Here is a 19134-nt window from a genome sequence, read left to right as displayed (position 1 = left end):
CCGCAAAGTGCTGGGATTGGAGACGTGTGCCACTGCACCCGGCCAAGTCTTCCCTTTTCTATATTGCGTGAGTACCCCCCACTGGTTTACATAATTGAGTATGATGGAAGTTAAACAGTACAAAAGTATGCTACTTGAAAGAATAGAAGCCTTTGCAAAGAGAATTTGAGAATTTAGATATTTTCAAATCATGTCTGATTTTTCCCTTCATAAAAGTGCTTCCTGTTTTAGAGGGAATTCAGATTTACTGGTAACCTTTGAGTTGTCAAAATTTTAGTTTCAGCAGTTAAATTTGAGGGAGGGGCATTTTAGAGCTCTAGAAAGAGGTACCTTAGAAATACTTTAGTTTGTTTTTATGATTTGTTTGTTTTTTGAGACAAAGTCTCTGTCACCCACGCTGGAGTGTGGTGGGCATGATGATCTTGGCTCACTGTAACCTCTGCCTCCTGGGCTCAAGCAGTTCTCCTGCCTCAGCCACTCAGTAGCTGGGATAATAGGCACGTACCACCACACCCGACTAAGTTTTGTATATTTAATAGAGATGGGGTTATGTTGGCCAGGCCGGTCTCGAACTTCTGACCTCAAATAATCTGCCCGCCTTGGCCTCGCAAAGTGCTGGGATGACAGGCATGAGCCACTGTGCCTGGCAGGTTGGTCTTGAACTCATGGTCTCAAGCAATCGGCTTCCCAAAATGCAAGGATTACTGGCATGAGCCACCTTGTCTGTCCCAAAATCCTTTAATCTCCTATAAAAGAGTAGAATATTTTTGCCAAGTAGCAATAAAGTAGCAGTAAGTGAAAATGCAGAATGATCCAGTAAGCAATGAGGTATCGTAACTACAGAAAGCTAATACAGTGGGCTCTCTGTACCGTGGGTCCTGCATTCACAGTTTCAGCTAGCTGAGGATTGAAGATACTCCCAAAAAACCCAATAAAAAAGTAACAATACACCAGTGTATGAGAGAATGTTCGTAGGTTATGTGCAAACACTATGCTATTTAAGAGAGTTGAGCGTTCATGGATTTTGGTATGGGTTCCTGGAACCAGTCCCCCGTATGTGCTGAGGGACCACTGCAGAATTTAGCTAATGGTGTCAGATCCATTTTTTAACATTTTGAAAAAGAATCATTAAACTGACATTGTAGGTTACTTAATTCTTGCCATCAAAATATACCAATTATGGTAGGTGACCACTATAATTTATAGATGTTTTCCAGAAACCTTACAGTAAAGATACATCATTAGAGGAAGATGGTTTATAATCCATTAGTAACAGTGATTTTGAGTGCCAGTAGACACTAGGAAATGTTTCCATTTGTACAATTGCCTTAATAAATACATTGAATTCTAAAATTGCATTGCTGTAGGTTGCTTAGAATATAGTCTTCTAAATATGGTTTTTAAATATAATGGAGAAACTTCTATAGATAAGCATTCTTTTTGATTGGCATAGGAATTAACTCTTCTGCTAAACTACATTTCTTTCTGGGTTTCTCTGTCGTGATTTGAGTCCTTTTCTGGGGGCATAATTATTTTGTACTACCTAATTAATAGGAGACTTTGCATTTTGTTGACTTTTAAAAGATACTTCTGGCAGGGTGTGGTTGCTCACACCTGTAGTCCCAGCACTTTGGTAGGCTGAGGGGGAAGGATTGATTGAAACCAGCCTGGGAAACATAGACCCCATCTGTACCAAAAAAGTAACAGATTAGCCAGGCATGGTGGCGTGCACCTGTGGTCCCAGGAGGTCAAGGCCGCAATGACCTGTGATCATGCCACCGCACTCCAGCCTGGGCAACAGAGACCCTGTCTCAAAAAACCAAAAAGGGGAAAAAAAAATTTCCAATGGTAGGTATTGGTATACAGCCGCTAGGATAAATTGGTCATATCATCATTTGCTTTTTTTGACTTTTTAGTAAGTTTTTTTGAAACGGAGTTTCCCTCTGTTGCCCGGGCTGGAGTGCAGTGGTGTGATCTCAACTCACTGCAACCTCTGTCTCCTGGGTTCAAGTGATTCTCCTGCCTCAGCCCCCTGAGTAGCTGGGATTACGGGTGCACGCAACCATGCCCTGCTAATTTTTGTATTTTTAATAGAGATGGGGTTTCACCATGTTGTCCAGGCTGGTCTCAAACTGCTGACCTTAGTCTCGGCCTCGGCCTCCCAAAGTGCTGGGAGTACAGGTGTGAGCCACCACACCCAGCCTACTTTTAAGTAAATTGTTTAATTAATTAATTAATTTATTTATTTTTGAGACCGAGTCTCACTCTGTTGCCCAGGCTGGAGTGCAGTGGTGCGATCTCGGCTTACTGCAAGCTCCGCCTCCCGGGTTCACGCCATTCTCCTGCCTCAGCCTCCTGAGTAGCTGGTACTACAGGCGCCCACCACCACACCCAGCTAATTGTTTAAATATTTTTTTAGTAGAGATGGGGTTTCACCATGTTAGCCAGGATGGTCTTGATCTCCTGACCTTGTGATCCACCCGCCTTGGCTTCCCAAAGTGCTGGGATTATAGGTGTGAGCCACCGCGCCTGGCCTTAAGTAAACGGTTTTAATTACTATTTTTTTTTGGAGACAGGGTGTCACTCTGTTGCCCTTGCTGGAGTGCAGTGTCATGATCAAAGCTCACTAACCTTGAACTCCCTGGGTTACGTGATCCTCCTGCCTCAGCTTCCTAAGCAGCTAGGACTATGAGAGCACCACCCTGCTAGGCTAATTTTTAAACTTGTGGAGGTGGTGTCTCACTATGTTGTCCAGGCTAGTCTTGAACTCTTGGCCTCAAGCAATCTTACTGCCTTGGCTTTCCAAATTGCTGGGATTACAGGCATGAGCCACTGTGCCTGGCCATTGTTTGCTTTTTTTAAAAGGATGCTTTACTGTGGGTAGGATCTGGTGGATTTGCTTTAGCACAACAAAGAACTAGATTTTAGAGAAAGTGAAGTAATTGAAACATTCTGGAGAAAATACAAATCTCAAGTTGTTTTGGATGTTTTTTGCCACTTTGTATTCATTTGCAGACACGACTACCCCTTTCCTAAGTATGTTCCTCAAGGGCGCATACTTTGGAAACTATCTCTACTGTGTTACATTTTGAGATTCTACTTGTTACAATTCTATCCAAAGTGAATTTTTAATTGAAGTGTCATTCTAGTTATATATAACTAAATGTTGGGAAAGTGCCTCATGCCTCCTTTGCATTATTTATAGATGAGACAAGATTGAAGCACCTTTGTTTCTCTTTTGAGTGTCTGGAGGAATACCTTAGGTTGAAATAGTTTTAGGTATTTGGCATTGTCTTTTAATACTGATACAGCAATGATTAGTTTCTCTAGGTTAAATAGTATTGTGGACTTTATATTTGTATGTGGACTTATAAAAATGGGTTAATTGATGTTAACAGTTGAAGAGGCATGAAGTTAATTAAAAGCAACTGCAAGTTTCTTAAATGACCCTGATTCTAGCCAACATCTACCTTTATTTTGGGGAATGAAAAAAATCCATTTGTAAATGGTGATAATCTAGCTAGGGAAGCAAGATCTAAACTTGTGAAAAGGTGATTAATAGCTACTACTTGAGTGCTTGTTAAGGGACAGGAGCTTTGCTAGATGTTATGTTACTACCTTTAAATTCAGCCTCAACAATCCATTCTGCCAGGTAGTAGAAAGAAATAGACTTTCCTGAGGCCATACAGCTAAACATCCCAGTCCTAGTTTGATGCCAGGTTTCTTTAGCTGAGGTCCCTATTGTTAGGCATAACAATTTAAGCCAACTGTACAAGTTACGTCACCAGGTAGCCCGATAACTTTAAATTATGTAGTGGTTTAGGTAGTGTTAAAGAGTTAAGGAAGTAGGTTCTATCTGTTGTCAAAATATTTTGGCATCTAACTTTTTATCTTCTTCGCTGCTACTACCCTAGTTAGTCTAAGGTACCATTTGTAGCATTCAGACTACTGAAGAAACTTAGCTAATCTCACTGCCTTCTGTTGCCCTTTATATTTGGCAACGTCAGTTAGATCACAGCATTCCTATGCTGAAAAATGACTTACAAACAAGGCCCTATCCAGACAAGTTCCTTCTTACCTCTTTCCCTACTCTTCCTTTTAATTACCCTTTTAGCCATGCTTTGCCTTCTTTAAGCCATGGCCTTTTTTTTTTTTTTTTTTTTGAGACACAGTCACGCTTTGTCACCCAGGCTGGAGGGCAGTGGTGCGATCACAGCTCACTGCAACCTCTGCCTCCCGGGTTCAAGCAGTTCTGTCTCAGCCACCGAGTAGCTGGGATTACAGGTGTGTGCCACCACGCCTGGCTAATTTTTGTATTTTTAGTAGAGATGGCATTTTGCCATGTTGGCCAGGCTGGTCTGGAACTTCTGAGCTCAAATGATTTGCCCGCCTCAGCCTCCCAAAGTACTGGGATTACAGGCATGAGCCACTGTGCCCAGCCAAGCCATGGCCATTATCATTTTAAGGTTGCCTTATGCTGTTCTGCTTTCGTAGGGGTTGAAAGCAGCCCATTTCAACCCCTGAAAAGAAAGCAGCTTTCTTTTCAGGTAAGGTGACATTGAGCACCTTACCACCCAGTTGCCCCCATGACAGTGTTCTAAAAATGATAAAATAGATTTTGCTTGGATGAGCTTGTAATTATTTTTTGACTTTGTAAATTATTTCCTTTCATTTCCCCGTTAGAATATATATATTTTTTTCCTTTCTCCCTAACATTTAGAACTGTGCCCCATTATGTAGTAGATGTTGGATAAATAACCTGACTAGCTGACCAGGGGTCTCTAATATTCTTATGTAACTCATGGACCATTTGCTGTTTTAATAGCCTCCATTTACAATTCTGTGCTACTTGCTGCCCTATGATTAGGGTAAATTAATAGGTGATAATGCTTTCTTCCCTTACCTACCTAGGGGATGTTTGGAAATAGACATGTTGATTTAAAAACCATGAAGAAGGGCAGGCAGGTGTGTTTATGTATTTGTGTGGTATGTTGCTGGAATTGGAGCCCAAGGCTAGTGATGCTGCAATCCCATGACAATCTTAAATAATGGAAATATCCTGATGAAATGCTAATAATGTCTATGTACAAGCATTGGAATAGATGAAATCCGTTTGCATGTTACAAGTTTGTTTTTTTGTTTGTTTGTTTTTGAGATGGAGTCTCGCTCTGTTGCCCAGGCTGGAGTGCAGTGGCATGATCTCGGCTCATTGCAGGCTCCACCACCTGGGTTCACGCCATTCTCCTGCCTCAGCCTCTGATTAGCTGGGACTACAGGCGCCTGCCACCATGCCCGGCTAATTTTTTTGTATTTTTAGTAGAGATGGGGTTTACCGTGTTAGCCAGGATGGTCTCGATCTCCTGACCTCATGATCTGCCCGTCTCAGCCTCCCAAAGTGCTGGGATTACAGGTATGAGCCACTGTGCCCAGCCCACAAGTTATTATTTTAATAGCTCTGATGGTTCTGATGGTTTTAGTCACCAAATTGGTTATGCCGTCATGATGTGTATACAGCCTTATTTTTTATTTTTTATTTTTTATTTTTGAGACAAAGCCTCACTCTCACCGAGGCTGGAGTGCAGTGGTGCTATCTCAGCTCACTGCAACCTCTGCCTTCTGGGTTCAGGAGAGTCTCCTGCCTCGGCCTCCGGAGTAGCTGGGACTACAGGAGCCCGCCACCGTGCCCGGCTAATTTTGTTTTGTTTTGTTTTGATATGAATCTTGCCCTGTTGCCCAGGCTGGAGCGCAGTGGCATGATCTCAGCTCACTGCAGCCTCCACCTCCCAGGTTCAAGCAGTTCTTCTGCCTCAGCCTCCCAAGTAGCTGGGACTACAGGTGAGCGCCACCACGCCCGGCTAATTTTTGTATTTTTAGTAGAGATGGGGTTTCACCATATTGGCCAGGCTGGTCTCAAACTCCTGACCTCGTGATCCGCCCACCTCGGCCTCCCGAAATGCTGGGATTACAGGCATGAGCCACCGCACCTGGCCGCCCCCTTTTTTTTGTGTGTGTATTTTTAGTATGTTGACCAGGCTGGTCTCAAACTCCAAACCTTCAGTGATCCATTTGCCTCAGCCTCATGTACAGCCATTTTGATGAATGTAGTTGACAAGATAGGTTCAGAGATATTTTAATAATAATTTAGCAAATAGTGTGTTTAGCATGAAAACTTTTACTGCAGATACACAGGTTCTTAGAGAGTTTATAGAACATGAAAGACTACTGTTACAGTGGAAGCAAATGGTGCAAAGCATAAAGGAAGGATGAAGGGAGACTGGATTAGGGTTGTCAGAGAAGGCTTTGCAATAAAGAGGTTTGAGCAGCACAGTGAAGAAAAAAGGTGAATCTAGTTGAAGCAGTGTTTTTTGTGGAAATAAAACTTGTAATAAAGTCAGTGTCAGGAGTTAGTTCATACTGGGCTAAGCTGCATAGCACCCCTCACCCCCTTTTTGAGCCCTTGTGTGGGTGGCATGTTGTAAGTGGCTGAATAATGAAGATTATTTGAATAAAGACAACAAAGGTCAGGAGGAGGGTGGCAGCAATAGAAAGGAGAAAGGTCGGAGATTTTGGAAAGAGAAATGAAAGGCCATAGTGGTATGCTGTAGGTCATATTTTAGTTTTTATCAACAATTGAAAGTGTAGTTGGACTGTTTATGATACGTTTGGTAACTTGAATCTCCATGTAGTGATAAATGCCTTGGATGACGGTCAGGATCTGAAAAAATTTTGATAGCCTGAGAAAGAAAGTTTGTATCTATCAAGATGGAATTGACTAAAGTCAAGTATTTACACTAGTTTAACAAGTAAGCTGTGGTGTCAGTAATGTGTAGTTGCCGAATAAGCTACGGTAACACAGACAATATGTAAGAGTGGTATGGTGTCTAGAAGTGGAAAATTAGTAATAAGCTCCAGTTTATTCTAGACTCCTGTTTTCAGTCTGCATTTACAGTATTGTGTTAGAATGCTACTTTTCAGTGACGCTTGTCAGTATTTCTTGGAGGTACTTTAGTTTGCCATTATCAGGGAAGCAATGATTAGCCAAGCATAGAGAACAACTGAGTCATGTGCTTGCGTGCCAGGTATATGAAATGCTGTCATTTGGGGGAAAGAAATAGGTTTATTTAAGGAAGTAGATTTTGGCTCATTATAAAGAAGACTTTATAATTAAGAAATCTTTAGGCCGGGTACGGTGGATCATGCCTGTAATCCCAGCATTTTGGGAGGCTGAGGTGGGCAGATCACCCGAGGTCAGGAGTTCGAGACTAGCCTGGCCAACGTGGTGAAACCCCGTCTCTACTAAAAATACAAAAATTAGCCGGGTGTGGTGGCGCACACCTGTGGTCCCAGCTACTAGGGAGGCTGAGGCAGGAGAATCACTTGAACCCGGGAGGTGGAGGTTGCAGTGAGCTGAAATCCTGTCACTGCGCTCCTTCCTGGGTGTCAGAGCGAGACTCAGTCTCAAAAAAAAAAAGGAATCTTTAATGTGGATGGCTTTGGGGGTAGTGGCTTTGCTGAGAAGAGTTAGGACTAAACAGCCTCTTCTGGATCAGATTCCAAATTTGACATTGCTGAATTTCTGGGAATTTGGTGACTACGAGGGAAGGACTTAAAAGTGACTTAAAATTTTGAGACTTGATGACAGGAACGTTCCAGACTGTACTACTGTTTCGGTGTTCTTAAAAACTGAAACCTCACATTAATGATCATAATTAATCTTCATTTTCTATTTGGTTCATCTCACTGTGGTAGTGAGTTTGAAAGCTACATTTTTACAACTAACTTAAGATTCAGGGCCAGCCTTTCTAGAGTAGGAAAGATAAGACTTTTTTTTTTTTTGGTTCTTGTTTTTTTATACCACTGTAGTGTCCTGATACACTTACCTCTTGAGTTAGGGTTTACTAGTATTAAATTAGAATCTCTTATTCACATTTGTTTTTTGTATTACCCCATTCACCATATAACTCACTGTTACCCATCTTGCTGGGATAAGTGGTTTTTTTTAGGTGATAGAGTGGCATTAGCGTAAGAAAGGTTAAGCAATTCAAATATACATACAAAAAAAGCATGTGTAATCCATAGATGGGGTGTTGCTTCAGGAAATGTTAATTTCTAGGTACTACTTTTGTTATAGTTGGGCAATATACCCATTAGAGTCTCCTTACTTTTTTCGTTTAATGACTTATTTTCATTGGAGAGCCAGTTTACTCTCTGTGTTACCTATAATTGTTCGATTTTTTTTTTTTTTTTTTTTTGTAGAGATGGAGTCTTGCTCTGTTGCCCAGGCTGGAGTGCAGTGGCGAGATCTTGGCTCACTGCAACCCCTGCCGCCCAGTTTCAAGCGATTCTCCTGCCTCAGCCTCCCGAGTAGCTGGGATTACAGCTGCCACCACTCCCGGCGAATGTCTTTTGTATTTTAGTAGAGACGGGGTTTCACTGTGTTGCCCAGGCTGGTCTCGAACTCCTGAGCTTAGGCAATTCGCCCGCCTCAGCCTCCCAAGATGCTAGGAGTACAGGCATGACCCACCACGCCTGGCCCAAGTTTTTTAATTGAAAAAATGTGGGTAGGGAGGAATCAGCAGTTTATTTTATAAATCCTGCTAAATCTTTGTGTTATTTATGTTGTTCAGAGACCACATCCATCCTTTGTACTTTCTACCTACCATGCCTTGGCTAACTTGATTAGCATCAGGGCTAGTGATGATGGGTAGGAAGGAAAAAAATGGTCTTTCTGTAGATAATAATGGAAACAGTCATTTATAATTTGAAGCAGCATTGTTAATGTTGATGGTTAATGGAAGCGTTGCCTATGTTACAGATTAGCTGTCTTCTCTATATGTCTTTGATTATTGTTGCCTTGATGGAATGTTTCCATTCTCTGTTGTGTTGCCTTTGCCTCCTAGATTTTGGTTCCTCTCAATGGTGTATTTTCCTGGTAGAACTAAGAATTCAAGTTTTTGTTAGAAATTTTTTTAGAATTAGGTATTTTCTTATAGTTAATAGCTTCTGTTTTTAGAACATTTGGAAAATAACAGTTCCCCCCTCATTATACCAAAATCTGTCACCCCCAAAATCACTCCTGTTTTCGCCTTTACACACTTGGTATTTCTTTCCACCTTTTTCTGATATTTTAATTGTTTTTGTTAATTACTAGAATTACTGATTGCATGACCAATTTGAAAACCACTGATTTGTTGCTAAGGCTGGCTGCTTGATGCTAGATTATAAGAATCCAGGGAATGTACATATTTTAAAGTAATTTATTGTGTTCTTAGTTTAATTATACTTGTAAAATAAGGTATTATAATCTACTTGTCCATAATTCTGTGCAATGATGGATTCAGCCATAGCTCTGCTACATTCAGGTAACATGTTTCTGCTGTTAAAAGGTATTAGTCTGATAGAAGAGAAGGACATGAATGCTATATGAGAAAACAAAGTATATGGCAGGAGTTTTTAACCTCAGCACTGCTGATCTTTTAGACTAGATAATTGTTTGTGACAGGCTGTCTTCTGAATTGTAAGATGTTTATCAGCATCCTTCTGTCTACCCAGTAGATACCAGCAGCAAGTCCCCACTTCTTTCCAAGTTGTGACAATCAAGAATGTCAAATGACTTCTTGGGGGGGCAAAATCACTCCTGTTGAGAACTGTTGGTCTGTGTTAACATGGAGGAGTATTTTGTTGACCTTTTTAGGATTTATGTATTGAAGTATTGGGTGGTTGAACTCAATTTACAGGTATCCAGAGGAGCTTGTATGGTAGAAGTTTCAGGGAAGGAAGGCAATTTCTTCAGAGCCATAGGAGTATAAAAATTGCCTGTGGCTCGGCATGGTGGGTCACACCTGTAATCTCAGCACTTTGGGAGGCCGAGGCGAGTGGATCACAAGATCAGGAGTTTGAGACAAGCCTGGCCAACATGGTGAAACCCCGTCTCTACTAAAAATACAAAAAATAGCCGGGCGTGGTGGCAGGCGCCTGTAATCCCAGCTACTTGGGAGGCAGAGGGAGGAGAATTGCTTGAACCCAGGAGGCGGAGGTTGCAGTGAGCCGAGATAGTGCCACTGCACTCCAGCCTGGGGGACAGAGCAAGACTCTGTCTCGGAAAAGACAAAAAAAACCCCTGCATGTTTAAGAGTTGATATAAAAAGGTATTTGAGAGAGAGAGGAGAAGTAGCAGAAGTCATCTTTTTACTTTTTTTAATGTTGTGCCTCTGGCATAAATGTAGAGAAATAGAGATAAACCTGGGATCAGGATGGCCACGCACTTGAATAGTCTGTACAGAATAGTGGGGTGGAAAGCAATAAATTTTTCTGAACTGGAGGTATGGTACTTGAACTTTATTAAATTTTGATTATCTGGAGTTGGAGAAAGGGACAGGGAGGACTCAACTTTCTGAATTACATGTTTTCTTCTGTTATACCTGGTGTACCTAGCAAGAATGGGCATAATAGAAGAATGGTTTCTTTTGCTGTAAGGTAGTTCTATAAAGTTGTATGGAAATTGACGTTGGTTCTTTGGTTTGTGTAGCTCCACATGTAGAATAGATTTTGAGGTTAGGTGTGGGAGGATTAATCAATAATTATTGCCGCTGCTGCCGCCATTATTAGTAACATAAATTTTGAGGTGTGGTTTTAACTAACCCATATAATCCACTTTTCTAGATTACTTGGATACTTTTGCACTTGGGTTTGTAAATAATACTAATTGGTAGATTTGTCACTTTGACACATTGCTTTTTGCCTCTGCTTTATGATAATCTGGGATATGGTTACTTGAAAGTTAAATTTACTTTTTACTGTAGTTTTAAAGTTGTTTCTATACATTTTTGCCGTGACCAATCTACTTTCTCCTTCATAATTTGTTATATGCATAGTGAAAATGAAATGGGGAAAAAGTACAGTTGGATTCAGAAATAAAAGCCGTTTTTTTAGACTTAAATATTTGAAGCCTGAAATTTCTTACTGCAACTTTTGATAAGAGGAAGGGAAGATGGAAAAATAGATTTAGGTGCTGGTTAACAGAAAGGCAGAGATCTTGCTGAACTTGGGATCAGTTTTCCTTGTATGAGAATAACTGGTTGATGAGATGAATTTAAGTAAAAGTTAAGTTTTTGAGGAACTGGCACTTTTTGAATTTAAATAATCTGCTGCAGATCTGATTTCTAATTAATCAAGTAAAGGATTTAATAACCTTTTATTTGCATTAAATTGGTTCATAAACTTGTCCAATGGGTCTTGTTAATATAATCTGTTCCTCATAATTCCCTTGTATGGGAATTAAGGTAAACTACTTTTTAAAGGATGATTTGCTCTTGAGTATCTTTTATAATTAACTCTTCTAGTTGTATAAGTAATTTAAAAACATGATGCACTTTTTCCCCTTTCAGTATAATAATCATGAAATTCGTTCTGGAAAACACATTGGTGTCTGCATCTCAGTTGCCAACAATAGGCTTTTTGTGGGCTCTATTCCTAAGAGTAAAACCAAGGAACAGATTCTTGAAGAATTTAGCAAAGTAACAGGTAAGTTGGATTTATTTGGAATGAGGCGCAGCTTTTAATAATGAAGATAATAGCATATTTCTGTGTGTCACGCATTGTTCTAAATACATTTATTGACTCATCGAATCCTCACTACAACTTTTGAAGTGTAGGTAACCCCGTTTTTCAGATAAGAAAAACAGGCATTCAGGGATTTGGGAAATAACTTGCCAAACGTTGTACAAGTTAGTAGGGAATACAGCTAGGATTTGAATTCATTCTGCAAAATCATTGTTCTTCCCATGTTTTGGAAGATTGTATTTCTTTGTTCTTTCTCTAGGTGTTAGTTGACGTTCTTAGTAGAATTGTATGAATAATGATTTGATGTTCTTGAAATTACAGGAATAGTAAGTATTGCCATAGCGAGTTTTTTTTTTTTTTTTTTTTTTGAGACAGTCTTGCTCTGTTGCCCAGGCTGGAGTGTGGTGGCATGATCTTGGCTCTCTGCAGCCTCTACCTCCCAGATTAAAGCGATTCTCTTGCCTCAGCCTCCTGAGTAGCTGGGATTACAGGCGTGTGCCACCACACCTGGCTAATTTTTGTGTTTTTTGTAGAGATGGGGTTTCACCATATTGGCCAGGCTGGTCTTGAACTCCTGACCTCAAGTGATCTGCTTGCCTCGGCCTCCCAGAGTGTTGCGATTACGGGTGTGAGCCACTGCGCCTGGCCCATAAACAGAGTTTATAATATTGTCAACATGGTAAAAAAATTTTTTTGAACCGTAAAATGCCTTTTCTAACAACTTTTAAATGACAGGTTGCTTTTATTAGAAAATATTTTGGTCTGCCAACAGTGTCTAACAAATTATCAGCCTGTTATCAACCTTCAGGACATTGGAAATTTTTATGCAGTACTTATATAACTTCTATTTTATTTGAAATAAAGCCATTGATATCTAAGGCCAGAAAAGTGCCATTAAAAATAATTTTAGTGTTTGCATAATAAGAAAAATAGCCATATTTGATCTATACTGCCATTTTCTTACAACAATTATATGAAAATTTTTATCTGCCTCTCTGATTTAATTAGTGAAAGCAAAAATAGTCCTTACGTCTAATTAAAAAGAGCACATGTTCTTTTCTGGAGATTTCTGTGTTGAAAAACTAGGAAACAGATTAGGAAAATAATCTGGACCTAGTTTTTGATAGTCTTTTATAAAGATGTCTAGTGAAGGAAAGAGATGATTTTTCATTTTGATATTTAAGTAGTGTCTTAGATAAATCCTTTGATCCACTTGTATTGGCTAGTTATTTCATCTAATTTTCCTGGAATGGTTGCTTACTTGCAGAGGGTCTTACAGACGTCATTTTATACCACCAACCGGATGACAAGAAAAAAAACAGAGGCTTTTGCTTTCTTGAATATGAAGATCACAAAACAGCTGCCCAGGCAAGGCGTAGGTTAATGAGTGGTAAAGTCAAGGTCTGGGGGAATGTTGGAACTGTTGAATGGGCTGATCCTATAGAAGATCCTGATCCTGAGGTTATGGCAAAGGTAATGATAGTCAAGTTAAAAATATTTTTTGAGGGATTAATGGGAGAAGGGTCGGGGTGGGGAACATAAAATGAACAGTATACATTTTTTTATTTTTTGAGACAAGAGTCTCACTCCTGTCTCCCATGTTTCCCAGGCTGGAGTGCCGTGATGCCATCTCGGTTCACTGCAACCTCCGCCTCCCAGGTTCAAGTGATTCTCCTGCCTCCTAAGTAGTTGGGATTACAGGCTCCCGCCACCACACATGGCTAATTTTTGTGTTTTTTTAGTAGAGCTGGGGTTTCACCATGTTGGTCAGACTGGTCTCAAACTCCTGACCTCGGGATCCACCTACCTCGGCGTCCCAAAGGGCTGGGATTACAGGCGTGAGGCTATTGCGCCTGGCCCTGTACACATTTTTTTTTTAAACCATATTTTTTAGAGTTGGGAGAAATGTTCTTTACTATGGGACTAGGCAGTGCACACTGGAAATACCATGTGCCTGCAAAGTGAAAATAGAAATTGATTCGTGGATACTTAGCCATAATTGTATAGCCATCACAATCTTATAATGAAGTAGCCTATGTGCTGTAGACAGTTGACTTCCATTTTATGTGTTTTTTAAGAGCAATTTCAGTTTTTGAGAATGGCACCATTAGTTTACATGGTTTTGGGGTTAAAAAGTCTTACTACTAAGAATAGTAAATTATACTGGCCCCAGCAGAGCTGCTTGCAGTTACATTTAGCCATTATGAGGTATCCTGACTTCAGCAGTCAGTGGAGACATTGTATAAGAATAAACATCCCTTGAGCCAACACTTTATTACACACTGGTGCAGTAATTTGCAGTTATTTGTTCTATCCTTTGTTCTCTTTTTTTCTTTTTTCTTTTAAGAGACAGGGTCTAGATCTGTGGCCCAGGGCTAGAGTTCAGGGGCATGATCATAGCTCACTGTAGCCCCAGGCTCAAGAGATCTTCTCACCTCAGCCTCCCGAGTAGCTAGAACTACAGGTGTGTACCACCACACCTGGCTAATTTTTAAAAAAATTTTTGTAGAGACACAGTTAGTCTCCCTGTGCTGCCCAGGCCGGTCTTAGCCTAAAGCAATCCCGCTTCCCAAAAGGCTGAGATTACAGGCATGAGCCACCATGCCCCGGTTATCCTTTGTCTTTTAAGAATTCCCCCTTTATTACGTATAGGTTAGGTGTCAGACACCACTAGTTGAGTTAAATTGAGGGTAATGTGAACTGCCAGGGAACTATGAATATTATTGAAGGATAAGTGGTCTTAGAGAACAGAAAACAGTTAGGATTCGTTTTTCTTCTGGCCTATAAAGTCTCATTGGGTTAGCACTTTAGATTAACACATTCAGATGGTATTCAAGTATTTTAGGAGGAAGTGATAGTTAGTGAAAAGGTTAAATTGTGTAATTTTACCTTGAGAAGCTTTCAGGCTTGAGAGAACAGTTTGTCTTAAGAATATTTTGAACAGTCCTTCCCCCTTTAAGATTTCAAAAGCAGCTTCTAATTAGTTTTGGCCACTTGTGTTAAGTGTTAAACATTCAATAACTCTCAGAGGGCATAGTATTTACTTTGTTAGGAAAAAATTACCTTTTTTATTGCAAAATAATTACTGATTGGTAATTATTACTGATGTGGCCTGTAGTCTACATTTTCTTTTTCATAGACTTCATTAGAGCAGTTTAGGTTTACAGTAGAAAGCACAGAATTGCTATATGACTTCTGCCCCCTACACAGGCACAGCCTTCCTCACTACCAGTATGCTGCACTGGAATAGTACGTTTGTTAAAATTGATGGACGTAGATTGATTACCTAAAGTCCATAGTTTACATGAGGTCTCACTCTAGATGTATGTTCTGTGGGTTTGGAGAAATGTATAACCGTGTTTCCATCATAGTATTACACAGAATAGTTTCACTGCCCTAAAAATCCTCTGTCCTCTGCTTAGTCATCCCTCCCCATTCAACCACTGGCAGTCACTGTCTCCATAGTTTTGTCTTCTCAGAATGTTACATAGTTGGAACCATACATTATGTAACCTTCACATTGGCTTCTTTCTCTTAGTAATACATATTTAAAGTTCTTCTATGTCATTTTGTGGCTTTTAACTAGTTTCTTTCTATCAATTATAATATTCCTTCTGTATGTGCCACAGTTGTCCGTTCTCCCATTGAAGGACAGCTTGGTTTCTTCCAATTTTTGGAAATTTTCTTTTTTTCGTTTGAGACAGAGTCTCGCTCTGTCACCCAGGCTGGAGTGCAGTGGCATGATCTCGGCTTACTGCAACCTCTGCCTCCTGGGTTCAAGCATTTCTTATGCTTCAGCCTCCCGAGTAGCTGGAATCATAGGCGCGTACCATCGCACCCGGCTAATTTTTGTATTTTTGTAGAGACGGGGTGTCACTGTGTTGGCCAGGCTGGTCTCGAGCTCTTGACCTCAGGTGATCCACCCACCTCAGCATCCCAAACTGCTGGGATTACAGGCGTGAGCCACTTCGTCTGGCAAATTTTTGGCAATTACAAATAAAGCTGTTATTAACATCCCTGTGTAAGTTTTTGTGTGCATGTAAGTTTTCAACTCTGGGTAAATAAGGAGCAGGATTGCTGGGTCATATGGAAGTGTGTGTTTAGTTTTGTAAGAAGTCGCCAAACTGTCTTTCAAAGGGGCTTTACCATTTTGCATTCCCAGCAGCAATGAGTGAGAGTTTCTGTTGCTCTGCATTCTTACCTGCATTTATAGTGTGTTGGATTTTGGCCATTCTAATAGTTTCGACTTGCGGTTTCCGAATGACAGATTATATTGAGCATCTTTATGAGATTCTGTGCCATCTGTATATCTTTTTTGGCAAAGCATCTATTTCAGGTCTTTCAACATGATCCAGCAATTCTGCTCCTTGATATTTACCCAAGGAGTTGAAAACTTTTTTTTTTTTTTTTATATTCTGACATTCTTCTAATGGATTGTGATTTAAGTTAACTTTTTAGGGTGGGGTGGTGGTATCTTAGAAATGGAACTCTTTGGAAATAATACAGGGGGGTGTTTTCTTCCCCCTAGGTAAAAGTGCTGTTTGTACGCAACCTTGCCAATACTGTAACAGAAGAGATTTTAGAAAAGGCATTTAGTCAGTTTGGGAAACTGGAACGAGTGAAGAAGTTAAAAGATTATGCATTCATTCATTTTGATGAGCGAGATGGTGCTGTCAAGGTAAATATGGTGGAATTATAGGCATCTAAATCAGACTAACAACTTCTAGTCATTTTAGAATCTCAAAATAGTTTTAAAAATTGGAAGAAACTTGGAAGTCCATGGAATCCATTCAAACTAAAACCTTTTGGTTTTAGTGAGCTTGGCAGTTTTCTAAGTAAAAATGAAAAATAGTTGAAGATCTGCATCTTTAAATAAAATTATCTGACTGCCTGCATGGGGCTTTCTCTTGTCCTTCCCACATTAATGATAAACGATATTCCAACTTTAAATGAATCATAATTGTCTGAAAGTCCTATTTTTATATTGACTATTATCTAATTTTTTAAGGCTATGGAAGAAATGAATGGCAAAGACTTGGAGGGAGAAAATATTGAAATTGTTTTTGCCAAGCCACCAGATCAGAAAAGGAAAGAAAGAAAAGCTCAGAGGCAAGCAGCAAAAAATCAAATGTGAGTGAAATTTGTATACTTAAAAACTGTATAAATTTTAATATTGATACACTAATTGGAAAATAACAGGTGTTGATCAGACTTGTTAAATGCATAATATCTCTTTAAAGAAGACTTGAATGCTTTGAGAGTCATAGGGAAACACCAGCGATCTAAAAAAGCGTTTATTGAACTGTTACTATGAACCATATTTGTGAAAATAATTAGAATTGTAAATAACTGGAATTTTGGTAAATTGGCAAGATGAAAAATCTGTCTAGCTTTTTTTTGTTTTGTATTGGGTGACAGTGTCTCACTTTGTCACTCAGGCTGGAGTGCAGTGGCACTCTTTCGGCTCACTGCAACCTCCACCTCCCGGGTTCAAGAGAGTCTCCTGCCTCAAGTCTCCTGAGTAGCTGGGTTACAGGCATGCGCCACCATGCCTGGTAATTTTTGTATTTTTTTAGTAGAGGTGGGGTTTCTTCATGTTGGCCAGGTTGGTCTCGAACTCCTGACCTCAGGTGATCCGTCCACCTCTGCCTCCCAAAGGGCTGGGATTACAGCTATGAGCCACCACGCCTGGCCTATCTCACATATTTTCTATGTATTTTACAGAATGTTCTCCTGAAAATGTCTTAAATATTAGCTGTCCAAATATCTTAATATGTTTTGTTAAAGGGTGGAGAGTTTTTTCTCTGAGAGGTAGGAAATACTAAATCTCTATTCATAATAGACTGTTTCTTCACCAGTAGTGCCCGTTGTCACCCCAAAAATTTCATGTTCGATGGATGGATTTTGAAAATGAAATGAGTGTTAAAATTATAACACAGTATGATAAGAAAACAAGTAGGTGTGTAATGAGTTATACTAATTAGGGAGACCTTTTTAGAGAATCTGTAAATAGGTATCTGCTTAAGACTGAAGGAAACTTAGTTGGGTAAGAATTGAAGTTAGCTCCTAAAAAGTTATTGATTTCCTAGAAGAGAGGTAATTGTTGTTGAATGTGAGAGCAATAATCACTGTCAGTACTATTCAAGGTTAATTTTCTGTTGATTGCCCTGTTTGGAATTTAAAAGAAGAGGACGCTTCTACATATTTCTGTTACTTCATAATCAGGGAATTGATCAAGTTCTAGTTTCTGCAGTTAATTGTCCAGTTGGACAAGTTGGCAAGCTCTGAACCTCGATTTCTTCAGTTCTAAAATGGGATCAGACTAAATTATGTAATAGCTCTTGTACTGTGATTATCCAAGTGACCCATGCTTGTTCTGGGACCAAAGAAAATATACTTTGTAGGTTTGATGATAGTGTAAACGAAGGAAGACTACAAAAAGAGTTAGTTTTAATGCTCTATATTGCAAATTCCTGGATATACGAAACAGTGTAAAATAACTTCTTTATATTTCTTTCAGAAGACGATATATGGTTAATTTATTAAAGTAGCAGAATGTAAGTATAGGAGATCATATTAGATAATGTGATTAGAGCAGTTACATTTGGTACTTGATAGAGGGTGATACTAAATAGAAGGTGGAGGATGTCAGTGTATCTGTTAATATTTGAAAAGGAGTACAAACTAAAAGGGATGATTGTATGTTACTTTTGTACTTTAACTTGCTACAGTCTTTTTTTTTTAAGTTTTAACTAAGCACATATTCCTACATAATTCTCATTGTATTCCTGTGAGTTAGGTACTCTATCCCTTAGTTTGAAATGATGAAACTGAGGCTCAGAAGTCAACTTGCTTGGGGTCATTCACATAGTTAGTAAGTAGTGGAGTTGGATTTGAACTAAGGTAGTCTAGTCTCCCATAATTTTCACTCTTAACCACTATACCAGGATTTCTCATCTCTGTCCTTCTGACATTTTGGGCTGGATAATTCTTGGTCTTGGGGGCTGCCCTGTGCACTGTAGGACTTTTAGCATCCTTGGCCTCTTCCTGCTAGATGCCAGTAGCACCCCCTTTCTCAGTTATGACCGTCTAAAATGTCCCCCTGGAAAGAGGTAGTGGCAAAATTATCCCTGGTGAGAACTATTTAGAAACAGAAAAGGATGATCTTTCAATCATTTCCTTAAGCAGAGCACATAAAAGGTCTAAGGACCTAGTGAACCGGAATAACATTTTTACGTGAGTCAGTTGGAACAGGGGCCTTTAATAATTCAGGATAAAATAAGGCCGGGCATGGTGGCTTACGCCTGTAATCCCACCACTTTGGGAGGCTGAGGTGGGCGGTTCACTGGAGGTCAGGAGTTCGAGACCAGCCTAGCCAACATGGTGAAACCCCATCTCTACTAAAAATAAAAATTGGCTAGGTATGGTGGCACATGGCTATAGTCCCAGCTACTCGGGAGGCTGTGGCAGGAGAATCACTTGAACCCAGGAGGTGGAGGTTGCAGTGAGCTGAGATTGTGCCACTGCACTGCTGCCTGGGTGACAGAGCAAGACTCTGTCTCAAATAAATAA

The 19134-nt window shown here is 39.9% G+C and overlaps 1 protein-coding gene across 20 annotated transcripts in view; it reads left to right on the top strand.

The window, feature by feature from the left end:
• The window catches only part of SYNCRIP (synaptotagmin binding cytoplasmic RNA interacting protein), a 33247-nt gene that overhangs the window by 8810 nt on the left and 5303 nt on the right, over positions 1–19134 (top strand). For 15 of the 20 annotated variants that reach the window (XM_063618957.1, XM_063618978.1, XM_063618985.1 and 12 more), the window contains 4 exons: positions 11388–11523; positions 12830–13035; positions 16091–16240; positions 16571–16692. In XM_063618957.1, coding sequence (XP_063475027.1) covers positions 11388–11523; positions 12830–13035; positions 16091–16240; positions 16571–16692 — 614 coding nt within the window. The remainder of the gene's footprint in view (positions 1–11387; positions 11524–12829; positions 13036–16090; positions 16241–16570; positions 16693–19134) is intronic. The other 5 variants (XM_063618988.1, XM_063618994.1, XM_055257825.2 and 2 more) reach the window with 1 other exon arrangement.

The sequence above is a fragment of the Symphalangus syndactylus genome, chromosome 2, assembly GCF_028878055.3.
Source record: "Symphalangus syndactylus isolate Jambi chromosome 2, NHGRI_mSymSyn1-v2.1_pri, whole genome shotgun sequence".
Taxonomy (NCBI): Eukaryota; Metazoa; Chordata; class Mammalia; order Primates; family Hylobatidae; genus Symphalangus; species Symphalangus syndactylus.
Note: the sequence above shows the minus strand (reverse complement) of the source record. Positions and strands in the feature narration are given on the sequence as shown.